At 44.7% G+C, this 14,525-nt stretch overlaps 1 protein-coding gene across 2 annotated transcripts in view; it reads right to left on the bottom strand.

The window, feature by feature from the left end:
* Positions 1 to 14,525, bottom strand: part of LOC121531950 (semaphorin-3E-like) — an 80,986-nt gene that overhangs the window by 20,908 nt on the left and 45,553 nt on the right. For both annotated transcript variants that reach the window (XM_041837537.2, XM_041837538.2), the window contains exons 5-8: positions 14,076 to 14,169; positions 13,538 to 13,654; positions 6,248 to 6,390; positions 2,902 to 3,016 (exon numbers count right to left, since the gene is read on the bottom strand). In XM_041837537.2, coding sequence (XP_041693471.1) covers positions 2,902 to 3,016; positions 6,248 to 6,390; positions 13,538 to 13,654; positions 14,076 to 14,169 — 469 coding nt within the window. The remainder of the gene's footprint in view (positions 1 to 2,901; positions 3,017 to 6,247; positions 6,391 to 13,537; positions 13,655 to 14,075; positions 14,170 to 14,525) is intronic.

Here is a 14,525-nt window from a genome sequence, read left to right as displayed (position 1 = left end):
ACCATTGTCTGACCACTGTCAGATTAATGTCCTTTTGAAAAGACTTCTCCACAAGACCACACAAACAGATCCCTGTACACTGATTAATCAAAATAAAACCTACAGATGGGCCCCTGACAGTGCAACACACTTCAACACAGCATTGCACTGCCCAGAAATTACAACCTGTATCAATTGTGTGTAATTTTGTAATTTTACCAATTGTGTAATTTTACCAATTGCACTATATGGAAGTGAGGTTTGGGGTCCAACCTGTAATTACATTTATAAACATTTGGAGAAAAACACAATAGAAAATCTACATACAGAATTCTGCAGAATTATCCTAAATGTCCAAAAGAAAGCACCAAATAATGCAAGCAGAGCGGAACTCGGATGATTCCCTTTCATTTTAAATATAAAGAAAATTACACAACATTTTTGGCACCATTTGAAATTAAGCCCCAAAACATCCTTACAATTCAAAGCACTGGAAACCCAAGAGCTGAACCCTGAAAATAGTCCCCAATGTCAGCTGTTAAAAACACTAAACAACCCTATTATCCAAACACACAGGGAAATCAATAAAATTGTTACAGAAATGAAAACCTCCAATTTCACAAATTGGGAAAATGAAACAAAAACACAGAATAAACTAAATTGCTATTTGGCCCTCAAAAGAGAATACAAATTGGCAGAATATCTCTACTCTGTCAGAGATACAAAACAGAGACAGATCCTGACAGAATACAGGCTCAGCGACCACCAATTGGCTATAGAAAAAGAGAGACATGAAAAGACATGGCTACCCAAAGAGGAGCGTCTATGTGGTCACTGCCCGACAGGGGAGGTAGAGACAGAGATGCACTTTTTCCTCTACTGTGAGAAATACTCCCAAAATATCTCAATTAATTCCCAACTTCTGTGCATTTACTAACAACATAAAGCTGGGAATTATTCTAGGTGAGGGAGAAACCGCTAATATTACTGCCCGATATGTACAGTGCCTTGCAAAAGTATTCATCCCCCTTGGCGTCTTTCCTATTTTGTTGCATTACTACCTGTAATTTAAATTGATTTTTATTTGGATTTCATGTAATGGACATACACAAAATAGTCCAAATTGGTGAAGTGAAATGAAAGAAATAACTTGTTTCAAAAAATTCAAAAAAATAAATAATGGAAAAGTGGTGCGTGCAAGTGTATTCACCCCCTTTGCTATGAAGCCCCTAAATAAGATCTGGTGCAACCAATTACCTTCAGAAGTCACATAATTAGTTAAATAAAGTCCACCTGTGTGCAATCTTAAGTGTCATATGATCTCAGTATATATACACCTGTTCTGAAAGGCCCCAGAGTCTGCAACACCACTAAGCAAGGGGCACCACCAAGCAAGCGGCACCATGAAGACCAAGGAGCTCTCCAAACAGGTCAGGGACAAAGTTGTGGAGAAGTACAGATCAGGGTTGGGTTATAAAAAAATATCAGAAACTTTGAATATCCCACGGAGCACCATTAAATCCATTATTAAAAAATTGAAAGAATATGGCACCACAACAAACCTGCCAAGAGAGGGCCGCCCACCAAAACTCACGGACCAGGCAAGGAGGGCATTAATCAGAGAGGCAACAATGAGACCAAAGATAACCCTGAAGGAGCTCCACAGCGGAGGTTGGAGTATCTGTCCATAGGACCACTTTAAGCCGTACACTCCACAGAGCTGGGCTTTACAGAAGAGTGGCCAGAAAAAAAGCCATTGCTTAAAGAAAAAATTAAGCAAAAGGTTTGGTGTTCGCCAAAAGACAAACATATGGAAGAAGGTACTCTGGTCAGATGAGACTAAAATTTAACTTTTTGGCCATCAAGGAAAACGCTATGTCTGGCGCAAACCCAACACCTCTTATCACCCCGAGAACACCATCCCCACAATGAAGCATGGTGGTGGCAGCATCATGCTTTTGGGGATGTTTTTCATCGGCAGGGACTGGGAAACTGGTCAGAATTGAAGGAATGTTGGATGGCGCTAAATACAGAGAAATTCTTGAGGGAAACCTGTTTCAGACTTCCAGAGATTTGAGACTGGGACGGCGGTTCACCTTCCAGCAAGACAATGACCCTAAGTATACTGCTAAAGCAACACTCAAGTGGTTTTATTTTTGTACCTTTATTTAACTAGGCAAGTCAGTTAAGAACAAATTCTTATTTACAATGACGGCCTACACCGGCCAAATCCGGTCAACGCTGGGCCAATTGTGCGCAGCCCTATGGGACTCCCAATCACAGCCAGTTGTGATACAGCCTGGAATCGAATCAGAGGGTTTGTAGTGACGCCTCTAGCACTGAGATGCAGTGCCTTAGACCGCTGCGCCACTTGGGAGCCCGAGTATATGATTGCCATAGCCTGAGGGACATCCCATGACCATTAATTCCTTGAAGTATTTATTGTATATAACTTACAAGTAAAACATAGTGTAACCATTATCCATATAAATTTTGTTGTTTATTTATTAGCCATTCTTTCTTTTTATTTTTTATAATCTTCGTTTTATTTTATTAAATGTATCGACTGAAGATTACACAGTACAACAGCAGTAGTGTTGTACCTGTATACATGATTATATGTACTATTATTATTACTAATGAAATTGACTGTATTTCATTATCCCCATTGCATTGTACTGTATTTACTGAAATGCTGTACCACTATACTGCTTTGGCAATATCTACAAATTGTATTTCATGGCAATTAAGCAATCTGAATTTGAATTTGAAGAAAGAGAGAGGGAGAGAGAGAGAAAGAGTGGGAGACAGAGAGGGAGGGAGAGAGAGGAGGAGGGAGGGAGAGAGGGAGTAAAAGTACTATAGCTGTATCCCCTGCCTTCGCACATACACACACACACACACACACACACACATCTGTACCTAGCTCGTCAAAGTGTGTGTCAATGCCGTTGGGTCCAGCCACAGAGCAGATGAGACGAGTCTTTAGGAAGGAGCTCCAACGATTCACCAACATCCTCTGACCTCCCTGGTCATTCTGAAGGGAGGGGATGGAGAGGGGGACAGGGAAGGGAATTGGTTAGAATGGAAGGGAGGCGATGAAATGATACACTACCTTCAGAAAGTATTCACATTTTGTTGTGTAACAGCCTGAATTTAAAATAGATAGAATTTAGATATTTTTTCACTGGCCTACACACAATATCCCATAACGTCAAAGTGGAATTATGTTTTTAAAAATGTTTACAAATTAATAAAAAATAAAAAGCTGAAATGTCTTGGGCAAATAAGTATTTCACTCACTCTGTGTGAAATAATAGTGTTCAACATGATTTGTGCTTAACATGACCCCACACATACAATTATCTGTAAATTCCCTCAGTCGAGCAGTGAGTTTCAAACACAGATTCAACCACAAAGACCAGAGAGGTTTTCCAATGCCTCGCCAAGAAGGGCACCTATTGGTAGATGGGTAAAAAAAACACAAAAAAACCCACATTGAATATCCCTTTGAGCATGGTGAAGTTATTAATTACACTTTGGATTATGTATCAATACACCCAGTCACTACAAAGATCCAGGCGTCCTTCCTAACTCAGTTTCCGGAGAGGAAGGACACCACTTAGGGATTTCACTATGAGGCCAATGGCGCCTTTGAAACAGTCACAGAGTTTAATGGCTGTGATAGGACACAATTGAGGATGGATCAACAACATTGTAGTTACTCCACAATACTAACCTAATTGACAGAGTGAAAAGAAGGAAGCCTGTACAGAGATAAAATATTCCAAAACATGCATCCTGTTTGCAACAAGGCACTAAAGTAATACTGCAAAAAATTTGGCAAAGCAATTAACTTTGTCCTGAATACAACGTGTTACAATGCCTTCGGAAAGTATTCAGACCCGTTGACTTTTTCCATATTTTGTTACGTTACAGCCTTATTCTAAAATGGATTAAATAAATACAAATCCTCAGCAATAATCTATACACAATACCCCATAATACAAAGCGAAAACAGGTTTTTAGAAATGTATGCAAATGTATTAAAAATAAAAAACAGAAATACCTTATTTACATAGGTACTCAGACCCTTTGCTATGGGACTCGAAATTGAGCTCAGGTCCATCCTGTTTCCATTGATCATCCTTGAGATGTTTCTACAACTTGATTGTAGTCCACCTGTGGTAAATTCAATTGATTGGACATGATTTGGAAAGGCACACACCTGTCTATATAAGGTCCCACTGTTGACAGTGCATGTCAGAGCAAAAACCAAGCCATGAGTTCGAATGAATTGTCCGTAGAGCTCCGAGACAGGATTGTGTCAAGACACAGATCTGGGGATGTGCACCAAAAAATGTTTGCAGCATTGGGTCCCCAAGAACACAGTGGCCTCCATCATTCTTAAAATGAAGAAGTTTGGAACCCCCAAGTCTCTTCCTAGAGCTGGCCACCCGGTCAAACTGAGCAATCGTGGGAGAAGGGTCTTGGTCAGGAAGGTGACCAAGAACCCGATGGTCACTCTGACAGAGCTCTAGAGATCCTCTGTGGAGATGGGAGAACCTTCCAGAAGGACAACAATCTCTGCAGCACTCCACCAATCAGGCCTTTATGGTAGAGTGATCAGACAGAAGACACTCCTCAGTAAAAGGCACATGACAGCCCGCTTGGAGTTTGCCAAAAGGCAACTAACGGCTCTCAGACCATGAGAAACAAGATTCTCTGGACTGATGAATCCAAGATTGAACTCTTTGGCCTGAATGCCAAGTGTCACGTCTGGAGGAAACCTGGCACCATCCCTACGGTGAAGCATGGTGGTGGCAGCATCATGCTGTGGGGATGTTTTTCAGTTGCAGGGACTGGGAGACTAGTCAGGATCGAGGAAAAGATGAACGGAGCAAAGTACAGAGATATCCTTGATGAAAACCTGCTCCAGAGCACTCAGGACCTCAGACTGGGACGAAGGTTAACTTTCCATCAGGACAACGACCCTAAGCACACAGCCAAGACAACGCAGGAGTGGCTTCATGACAAGTGTCTGAATGACCTTGAGTGGCCCAGCCAGAGCCCGGACTTGAACCCGATCGAACATCTCTGGAGAGACATGAAAATAGCTGTGCAGCGACGCTCCCCATCCAACCTGACAGAGCTTGAGTGGATCTGCAGAGAAGAATGGGAGAAACTCCCCAAATACAAGTGTGCCAAGCTTGTAGCATCATACCCAAGAAGACTCAAGGCTGTAATCGCTGCCAAAGGTTTCTCTACAAAGTACTGAGTAAAGGGTCTGAGTACTTATATTTCCCTTTTCTATATTCAATAAATTAGCAAATATTTCTAAAAAAAAACGGTTTTTGCTCTGTCATTATAGGGTATTGTGTGTAGATTGGTGAGGGGGGAAAAAACGATTTAATCAATTTTAGAATAAGGCTGTAACATAACAAAATGTGGAAAAGGTCAAGGGGTCTGAATACTTTGCGAAGGCACTGTATGTTTGGAGCAAATCCAATACTTTACTGAGTACCACGCTCCATATTTTCAAGCAGAGTGGTGGCTGCATCGTGTTATGGGTATGCTTGTAATCATTAACGACTGGGGAGTTTTTCAGGATAAAAAATAAATGGAATGGAGCTGAGCACAGGTACAATCCTAAAGGAAAACCTGGTTCAGTATGCTTTCCACCAGACACTGGGAGATGAATTCACCTTTCAGCAGGACAATAACCTAAAACACAAGGCCAAATCTACACTGGAGTTACTTCCCAAGAAGACATTGAATGTTCATAAGTTTTGACGTAAATCTAATTGAAAATCTATGCCAAGACTTGAAAATAGTTGTCTAGCAATGATCAACAACCAATTTGACACAGCATGAAGACTTTTGAAAATAATAATTGGCAAATATTGTACAATCCAGGTGTGCAAAGCTCTTAGAGACTTACCTAGAAAGACTCACAGCTGTAATTGCTGCCAAAGGAGATTCTAACATGTATTGACTCAGGGGTGTGAATACTTAGGTAAATAAGATATTTCTGTATTTCATTCTCTATAAATTTGCAAATATTTCTAAAAACATGTTTTCACTTTTTCATTATATGTGGTATTGTGTATACATGGGTGATAATTTGTTTTACTTAATCCATTTTTAATTCAGTCTGTAACACAACAAAATGTGGAGTAAGTCAAGGGGTATGAATACTTTCTGAAGGCACTGTATATGGGGATATGCTGGCATGCAGGATAAAACAAAGCATTAGTTCCGTTCTCACCGCACAGACTCGTCCCACCCGGGTGTAAACAGCCTTGTTAACCCCCTCTGCGTCCATCCCTCTCTCCGTGAAGAAGAAGTAGACCTTGTCATCATCCCTGTCATTGTTATCAGGAATCACCACCGACCCAATGAACTTAGGCTCTGGAGGAAAGATGACAGTTTCAGAAAGAGAAATTGAAAGTGACAATGTAATGAACCTATCCAATACAAAATTCACTGTGCTGTCCTGGAAATGTCACATAACCTACTTTTATTCAACTTTATGTAGGCTAGAAAGCATATACACTGAGTGTACAAAACATTAAGAACACCTGCTCTTTCCATGACATAGACTGACCAGGTTTATCCAGGTGAAAGCTATGATCCCTTATTGATGTCACTTGTTAAATCCAATTCAATCAGTGTAGATGAAGTGGAGGAGACAGGTTAAAGTTTGATTTTTAAGCCTTGAGCCAAATGAGACATGGATTGTGTATGTGTCAGTGGAGGCTGCTGAGGGGAGGACAGCTCATAATAGTTAATGGAATGGTATCAAAACACATTGTACAATCTAAACTGATGGGAAAATATTTTAAATTACCAAAAATATCTTATTTTCAGCTGTTTGAAACTGGTGTACAAAAGAGTAAAAATAAGTAAAAGCTAAACTTAAGGACCGGAAGAAGCATAGAAATAGCACACGTAGAACGTATCTACCACTTATCACACTTGCTTTCAATGAGAATGACAGATATATAACTCACATTTCTATGTGAATTTGGTCATGTCGCCACAAAGCTACATACTGGACCTCTTCAGTATGTAATATCTAGTTATTCAGAAGTTAAACATGTTTCAGAACTCCATGTTTTATTATTAATTTAAATATTAGGCTTAAAAGTTAATGGTTCATCAATAAGCCTATTGTCAAATCAGCTGAGATGATAACCATTAACCATTGTTAATTTGTTTCCTCATTTGGAATGGCATTCATACCTATTGCCGTTGCTTTGACGACAGCAGGTGCTGCTGGTGCCAGCATTGTAAGAGCATCGTTAATAACTCAACTATTTTGTGTAAAGTAATTTGTCATGGTCATTTTATTTCCTAATACATGCATCTATATAGTATCCAATCCTACAGGACAAATTCATTGAGGACCGCTACATCATGCAAATAACCCATGTTGCTAACGATTGTGGTGAGACTGTCTACGTTGAAGTCGTGGGATCAGATGGAGCCAAGATCGGTCATGTAATTCACCATTGAGATGTATCAAAGTTTGCTACTAAAACAGGAAAGGTTACAGTTACTCTATTCACATGACTATGTTCTTCAAAAAATCATTGACCATAATCGCAGAGTACTGGTCAGATTTATTTTTTATTTTTACATTTGACGTTGTGCTGGTGGTATATGGCACAATCTGGTACCAGATGAATAACTCAATCAATACAATTTAATTAATGTAATTTCAACATATTATTATCGTTGGCTTTCATTGCATCATTAGATGATCAAAACTGCAATCTAATGTCTGATTATATGTAATTTTTCTCATTGTATTAATACTTTTAAAAAATATGATTTAGGTATCTAAATCCAATACCGCATAACATTGTATTTCTAAATATGATGTTCAATTGCATATTCATTTTCTACTGTATTTTTCTTTGATTTGCCATCATTGTTGCTTTATTTTAAAAAGGCCCTTGATTTTACAGCTGAAAAACCATGAATTGTATGTTTGTACTCTGTGAAATAGAATAAATCAGCACATACAATATTGTAGCTGTGTGAGTTTCCTTGTAATTCTCTGGTAAATACAGACCCTTCGCTGGTAAGTATCTAGATGTAGCCTACAGCGCAAGGAAAGTTATTCATTAAAACCTTCAAGAGAAAAAATATTGAAACCATATAACTGAAAATGGTACATAGCAGGGATGTACTGTGTTATAGCCTACCTTGTCTTGAACTTGAGTATTGATTATAATTTGCATTAAGCCTACTTTAAGCCTACTTTATCCCTGACTTGTATGATCTGTTTCTGAAAAAAAAGGTGTGATATGTGAAGTCATGTAGAGATGGATAAGAATCTAATGTCACGAATACCGCCGAGGCTGCTCCTCCTCCTTGTTCGGGCAGGCTTCGGCGTTCGTCGTCCCCGGAGTACTAGCTGCCACCGTTTGATGTTTTCGATGTTTGTTTGGTCATGTCTAGTTTAGTGCACCTGTTTCGTATTCTGTCCTGATTATGTCACCTATAAGTTTCCCTGTGTTATGCTTTGTAGTTGTGTGTTATTGTCCGCCTGTCGTTTTGTTGTGAGGTTCGGTACTTTTGTTTATGAGTGTTTTACGCATTTCGCGTATCAGTTCGCCTCCATTGTTTCGAGGCCATTTATTTTTGTATATTGTTCAATTACTTCAGTAAAGTCGTTTTGACTTATCCGCTGTGTCCTGCGCCTGACTTCACCACCGCATCCATATCAGTACCGTGACAGAATAACACACCAATACTATGGAGTCAGCAGGAGCAGCGGCGGGAACCGAGTCGCTTGAGGATCGGGTCAGCTGCCAGGACGCCAGGATCCAGCAACTCGGATCCGCTATGCAAGAAGTAATGAACACCCTGCGCCGATGGGAGAGAGGAGGCTTGCCCACACCTCCTCCTACCGTACCACCACCATCGGTCAGCTCCACCATACCAGCTCCGGAGTCCAGTGGTATTCGGCTCTCGCTCCCGAGGGCATATGATGGCACCGCAGCCGGGTGTCAGGGGTTCCTCCTTCAAGTGGAACTCTACCTGGCAACCATACACCCGGCACCCTCGGGATACGAGAGCGTTTCCGCCCTCATCTCCTGTCTCTCCGGCAAGGCGTTGGAGTGGGCCAATGCCGAATGGAGGGCAATAGACGCCGCCACCATCAGCTACGCGGAGTTCTCCCGCCGCTTCAGGGCTGTTTTCGATCATCCCCCTGAGGGTAAAGTGGCGAGGGAGTGTCTGTTCCACTTTCGACAGGGGAAGAGGAGCGCACAGGAGCTCGGGGGTGCTGGCGCTAGAGAGAGGAGGAGAGAGATTCCGAGGGAGGCCGTCCACTGCACCAACTGTGGTCGTAGAGGACACACTGCGGCTAGGTGCTGGGGAGGGTCTCCAGGGGTTCGAGGCAACAGGTCGCGCACTGGGGAGTCATTCCAGGTGAGTAGGCGCCCAACTCACCCATAGCTCTCTGTTGTTCACTTTTGTATACCTGTAGTATTTCCTCAGGTTGCATCTCAGTCCCAGCATAAGGCGCTAGTCGATTCAGGCGCAGCTGGGAATTTCATTGATCGTAATTTTTGTGTGAGGTTAGGGATTCCCCTCCTGCCCGTTGATGCACCCTTCCCTATCCATGCCCTAGATAGCTGTCCGTTGGGATCTGGGTTGATTAGGGAGGTCACAGCGCCACTTAAGATGAGGACACAGGGGGGTCATGAAGAGATTATTCAGTTGTATCTGATCGACTCTCCTGCGTATCCCGTGGTACTGGGGCATCCTTGGTTAATCGCCCAGCAGCGGGCTCTCAAGGAGTGGTCTAACCAGTGTGTCGGGCGATGTTTAGGTGTTTCCGTAGGGGCGACCACGGTGGAGAGTCCGAACCAGGTGCCCGCAATGCACATTCCCCCGGAGTATGAGGATTTGGCACTCGTGTTCAGCAAGACTAGGGCGACGCGATTGCCACCTTATAGACGGGGAGATTGTGCGATAGACCTCCTGGCGGGTGCGGCACTTCCGCGGAGCCATGTGTATCCCTTGTCTCAAGAGGAGACGGCGGCTATGGAGACATACATAGCCGAGTCTCTGAGACAGGGATACATACGGCCCTCCACTTCCCCTGTGTCCTCGAGTTTCTTTTTTGTGAAGAAAAAGGATGGAGGGTTGCGCCCGTGTATTGATTACCGTAATCTCAATCAGATCACTGCTAAATACAGTTATCCTCTTCCTCTGATTGCAAGTATGACGGAATCATTACGCGGAGCGCGTTTCTTCACAAAACTGGATCTCAGGAGCGCTTACAACTTGGTGCGCATTAGGGAGGGAGATGAATGGAAGACAGCATTTAGTACCACCTCGGGTCATTATGAGTATCTCGTCATGCCGTACGGGTTAATGAATGTTCCTTCAGTCTTCCAATCCTTTGTGGACGAGATCTTCCGGGACTTGCATGGGCAGGGTGTGGTCGTGTACATTGACGACATTCTAGTGTACTCTTCTACACGAGCCGAGCATGTAGCCCTGGTACGCCGAGTGTTGGGTAGGCTGTTGGAGCATGACTTGTATGTCAAGGCAGAGAAATGTCTGTTTTTCCAGGAGTCCATCTCCTTCTTGGGTCATCGGTTGTCCGCGTCAGGGGTGGAGATGGAGATTGACCGTGTGTCAGCCGTGCGTAATTGGCAGACTCCAACCACTGTTAAAGAGGTGCAACGGTTCTTGGGTTTTGCCAATTACTACCGGAGGTTTATCCGGGGTTTTGGACAGGTGGCAGCTCCCATCACTTCCCTGCTGAAGGGGGGGCCGGTGCGTTTGCAGTGGTTGGCTGAGGCGGACAGGGCGTTTGATAAACTGAAGAACCTGTTCACCTCGGCTCCGGTGCTGGCGCATCCGGACCCCGCTTTAGCGTTCCAAGTGGAGGTGGACGCGTCAGAGGCCGGTATTGGGACAGTATTGTCTCAACGCTCAGGCACGCCTCCTAAACTCCGGCCCTGCGCTTTTTATTCTAAAAAGCTCAGCCCGGCGGAACGAAATTATGATGTAGGGGACAGGGAGCTGCTAGCTGTAGTTCAGGCCCTAAAGGTGTGGAGGCATTGGCTTGAGGGGGCTCAACACCCTTTTCTCATTCTGACTGACCATCGTAACCTGGAGTACATCCGGGCAGCTAGGAGACTGAACCCTCGTCAGGCTAGGTGGAACATGTTTCTGACCCGGTTTGTTTTTAAGCTTACTTACATCCCAGGGTCCCAGAACGGTAAGGCAGACGCCCTGTCCTGGTGGTATGACACAGAGGAGAGGTCCATTGAGCCCACTCCCATACTGCCGGAGTCTTGTCTGGTGGCACCGGTGGTGTGGGATATCGATGCGGAAATCGAGCAGGCATTACGCACCGACCCTACTCCTCCGGAGTGTCCAGTGGGGCGGACGTACGTGCCGTTCGAGATCCGCGATCGTCTCAAATATTGGGCTCACACGTCACCCTCCTCTGGACATCCAGGTATTGGCCGGACAGTGCACTGCCTTAGTGTTAAGTACTGGTGGCCAACATTGGCTAGGGACGTGAGGGTTTATGTCTCCTCCTGCTCAGTGTGCGCCCAGTGTAAGGCGCCTAGACACCTGCCCAGGGGGAAGTTACAGGCCCTGCCCGTTCCACAACGGCCGTGGTCTCACCTCTCGGTAGACTTTGTCACTGACCTACCCCCCTCCCAGGGGAATACCACTATTCTGGTCGTTGTGGATCAGTTCTCTAAGGCCTGTCGTCTCATCCCAATGCCGGGTCTCCCTACTGCCCTACAGACCGCTGAGGCTTTGTTTACCCACGTCTTCCGGCACTACGGGGTTCCCGAGGATATAGTGTCCGATCGAGGTCCCCTATTCACCTCTAGAGTCTGGAGGGCGTTCATGGAACGTTTGGGGGTCTCGGTTAGCCTTACCTCTGGTTTTCACCCTGAGAGTAATGGGCAGGTGGAGAGAGTGAACCAGGATGTGGGTAGGTTTCTGAGATCGTATTGCCAGGACCGGCAGGAGGAGTGGTCGGGTTATATCCCTTGGGCAGAGATTGCCCAGAACTCTCTTCGCCACTCCTCTACTAACCTGACCCCTTTCCAATGTGTGTTAGGGTATCAGCCGGTTCTGGCACCATGGCATCAGAGCCAGATCGAGGCTCCTGCGGTGGATGAGTGGTTTCGGCACTCGGAGGAGACGTGGACCGCTGCACACGACCATCTGCAGCGGGCTATCCGTAGACAGAAGGCGAGCGCCGATCTCCACCGCAGTGAGGGTCCAGTATACGCACCTGGAGATCGAGTCTGGCTCTCGACTCGAAACCTGCCCCTTCGCCTGCCCTGCCGGAAGCTGGGTCGGCGGTTTGTGGGGCCATTTAAAGTCCTGAGGAGATTGAACGAGGTATGCTACAAGTTACAACTGCCTAATGATTATCACATTAACCCCTCGTTCCATGTGTCTCACCTCAGGCCGGTGGTAGCTGGTCCACTCCAGGACAGTGAGATAAGAGAGACTCCTCCGCCCCCACTGGACAGTCCGGTCCATCGTGGATTCGAGACGTCGGATGGGGGGTCTACAATATCTCGTGGAGTGGGAGGGGTACGGTCCGGAGGAACGGTGCTGGGTGCCTAGGAGGGACATCTTAGATCCCTCCCTCCTGACGGAGTTCCACCGTAACCATCCCACGCGCCCTGCACCGCGTCCTCCTGGCTGTCCCCGAGGCCGGTGTCGGCGCACGGCTGGAGCCGCGCGTCAAGGGGGGGATACTGTCACGAATACCGCCGAGGCTGCTCCTCCTCCTTGTTCGGGCAGGCTTCGGCGTTCGTCGTCCCCGGAGTACTAGCTGCCACCGTTTGATGTTTTCGATGTTTGTTTGGTCATGTCTAGTTTAGTGCACCTGTTTCGTATTCTGTCCTGATTATGTCACCTATAAGTTTCCCTGTGTTATGCTTTGTAGTTGTGTGTTATTGTCCGCCTGTCGTTTTGTTGTGAGGTTCGGTACTTTTGTTTATGAGTGTTTTACGCATTTTGCGTATCAGTTCGCCTCCGTTGTTTCGAGGCCATTTATTTTTGTATATTGTTCAATCACTTCAGTAAAGTCGTTTTGACTTATCCGCTGTGTCCTGCGCCTGACTTCACCACCACATCCACATCAGTACCGTGACATCTAAGCAGCTAGCAATCTCTATAAGGGCAGAAAAATAGAGTGGGAGGTGCATACACTCTTAGAAAAAAGGGTTCCAAAAAGTTTCTTTGGCTGTCAAAAATAGGAGAGCTCTTTTTGGTTCCAGGTAGAACCCTTTTTGGTTCCAGGTAGAACTCTTTGGGTTTCATGTAGAACCCACAGTGAAAGGGTTCTACATGGAACCCAATAGGGTTATATCTGGAACCAAAAGGGTTCTACTTGGAACCAAAAAGGGTTATTCAAAGGGTTCTCCTATGGGGACAGCCAAAGAACCCTTTTAGGTTCCAGGTAGAACCCTTTTGGTAGCACCTTTTTTTTAAAGTGTGTAGATCAAACAGAAAGTAATAATGAGATAAATGCCCAGCCACTGACCGTTGAGCTGTTGTCTGTCGTCTCTCTCAGTGCGTGTGTAGCTCTGGTTGTTCAGTCGACACAGAGCTGCATCATTCTCCCAGTAGTCCGTATACAGGCCAATGTACAGCTCTCCTCCTAACAAACACACACACAGAGAAGCATAATAAACCAGATGTTTCACCAGAGCAAAGTTTTACACCTCAGATTTGTCACACAAACATAAAATGAAGAACAAAATTAAAATCAAAATGTTGGTAATTTTGGGAAACTATGTTTGGTTAGTTATCACAATCTGAAAATAACAGATGTATACTTTATTTCCACATGGTGGCAGCATTGTGCTAAAACTAAACCTGCCTCTAAGCACTGTGCAATATACTCAGTAACAGCAATTCTACTAGACTAGAGTATGAGTCTTGAAAAGGGTTAGCATTAGTGTGCCTGACTGAGACAGAGAGACAACTGGGAGAAGAACATAATGTATCATCAAACACAAAATAAGGTAGAAAGTGAAAGAACAAAAGTGAAAATGCGTTGCAGTGTTAGGTATTCTTACTGTCCAGGGTGGATGTAACGGGGCTGTTGTGGTCGTAGGGACATCTCCCTCTGCCGCTCTCTACACTCTGCTCCTCCAGCTCAAACTGCCTGGCCTGGGGACCAACAAGTAGGAGTGAGAACACACACACATGCTGGCACATGCACACACAGGGACATCCCTGAGCTTGACCTTAGCCATAGCGTGCCTGGTGCCAGAGGAAGATTCGTAGTTTTTCCTGATGGTGCTGTTACAGGTTCTCTCAGACAGACAGTAGATGATATAAACTAAACTAACTCACAGCCCAAACAAACACACTCCCTATCTCTCAGCGGACACAAACTAACTCTAAGTCCCTCTTTCTCTATTTCTCTATTTCTCTACCTCTCTTCTCTCTCTCTCTCTCTCTCTCTCTCTCTCTCTCTCTCTCTCTCTCTCTCTCTCTCTCTCTCTCTCTCTCTCTCTCTCTCT

Source organism: Coregonus clupeaformis, chromosome 19, assembly GCF_020615455.1.
Source record: "Coregonus clupeaformis isolate EN_2021a chromosome 19, ASM2061545v1, whole genome shotgun sequence".
In the NCBI taxonomy this organism is placed as follows: domain Eukaryota; kingdom Metazoa; phylum Chordata; class Actinopteri; order Salmoniformes; family Salmonidae; genus Coregonus; species Coregonus clupeaformis.
This window is presented reverse-complemented; position numbering and strand designations above follow the sequence as displayed.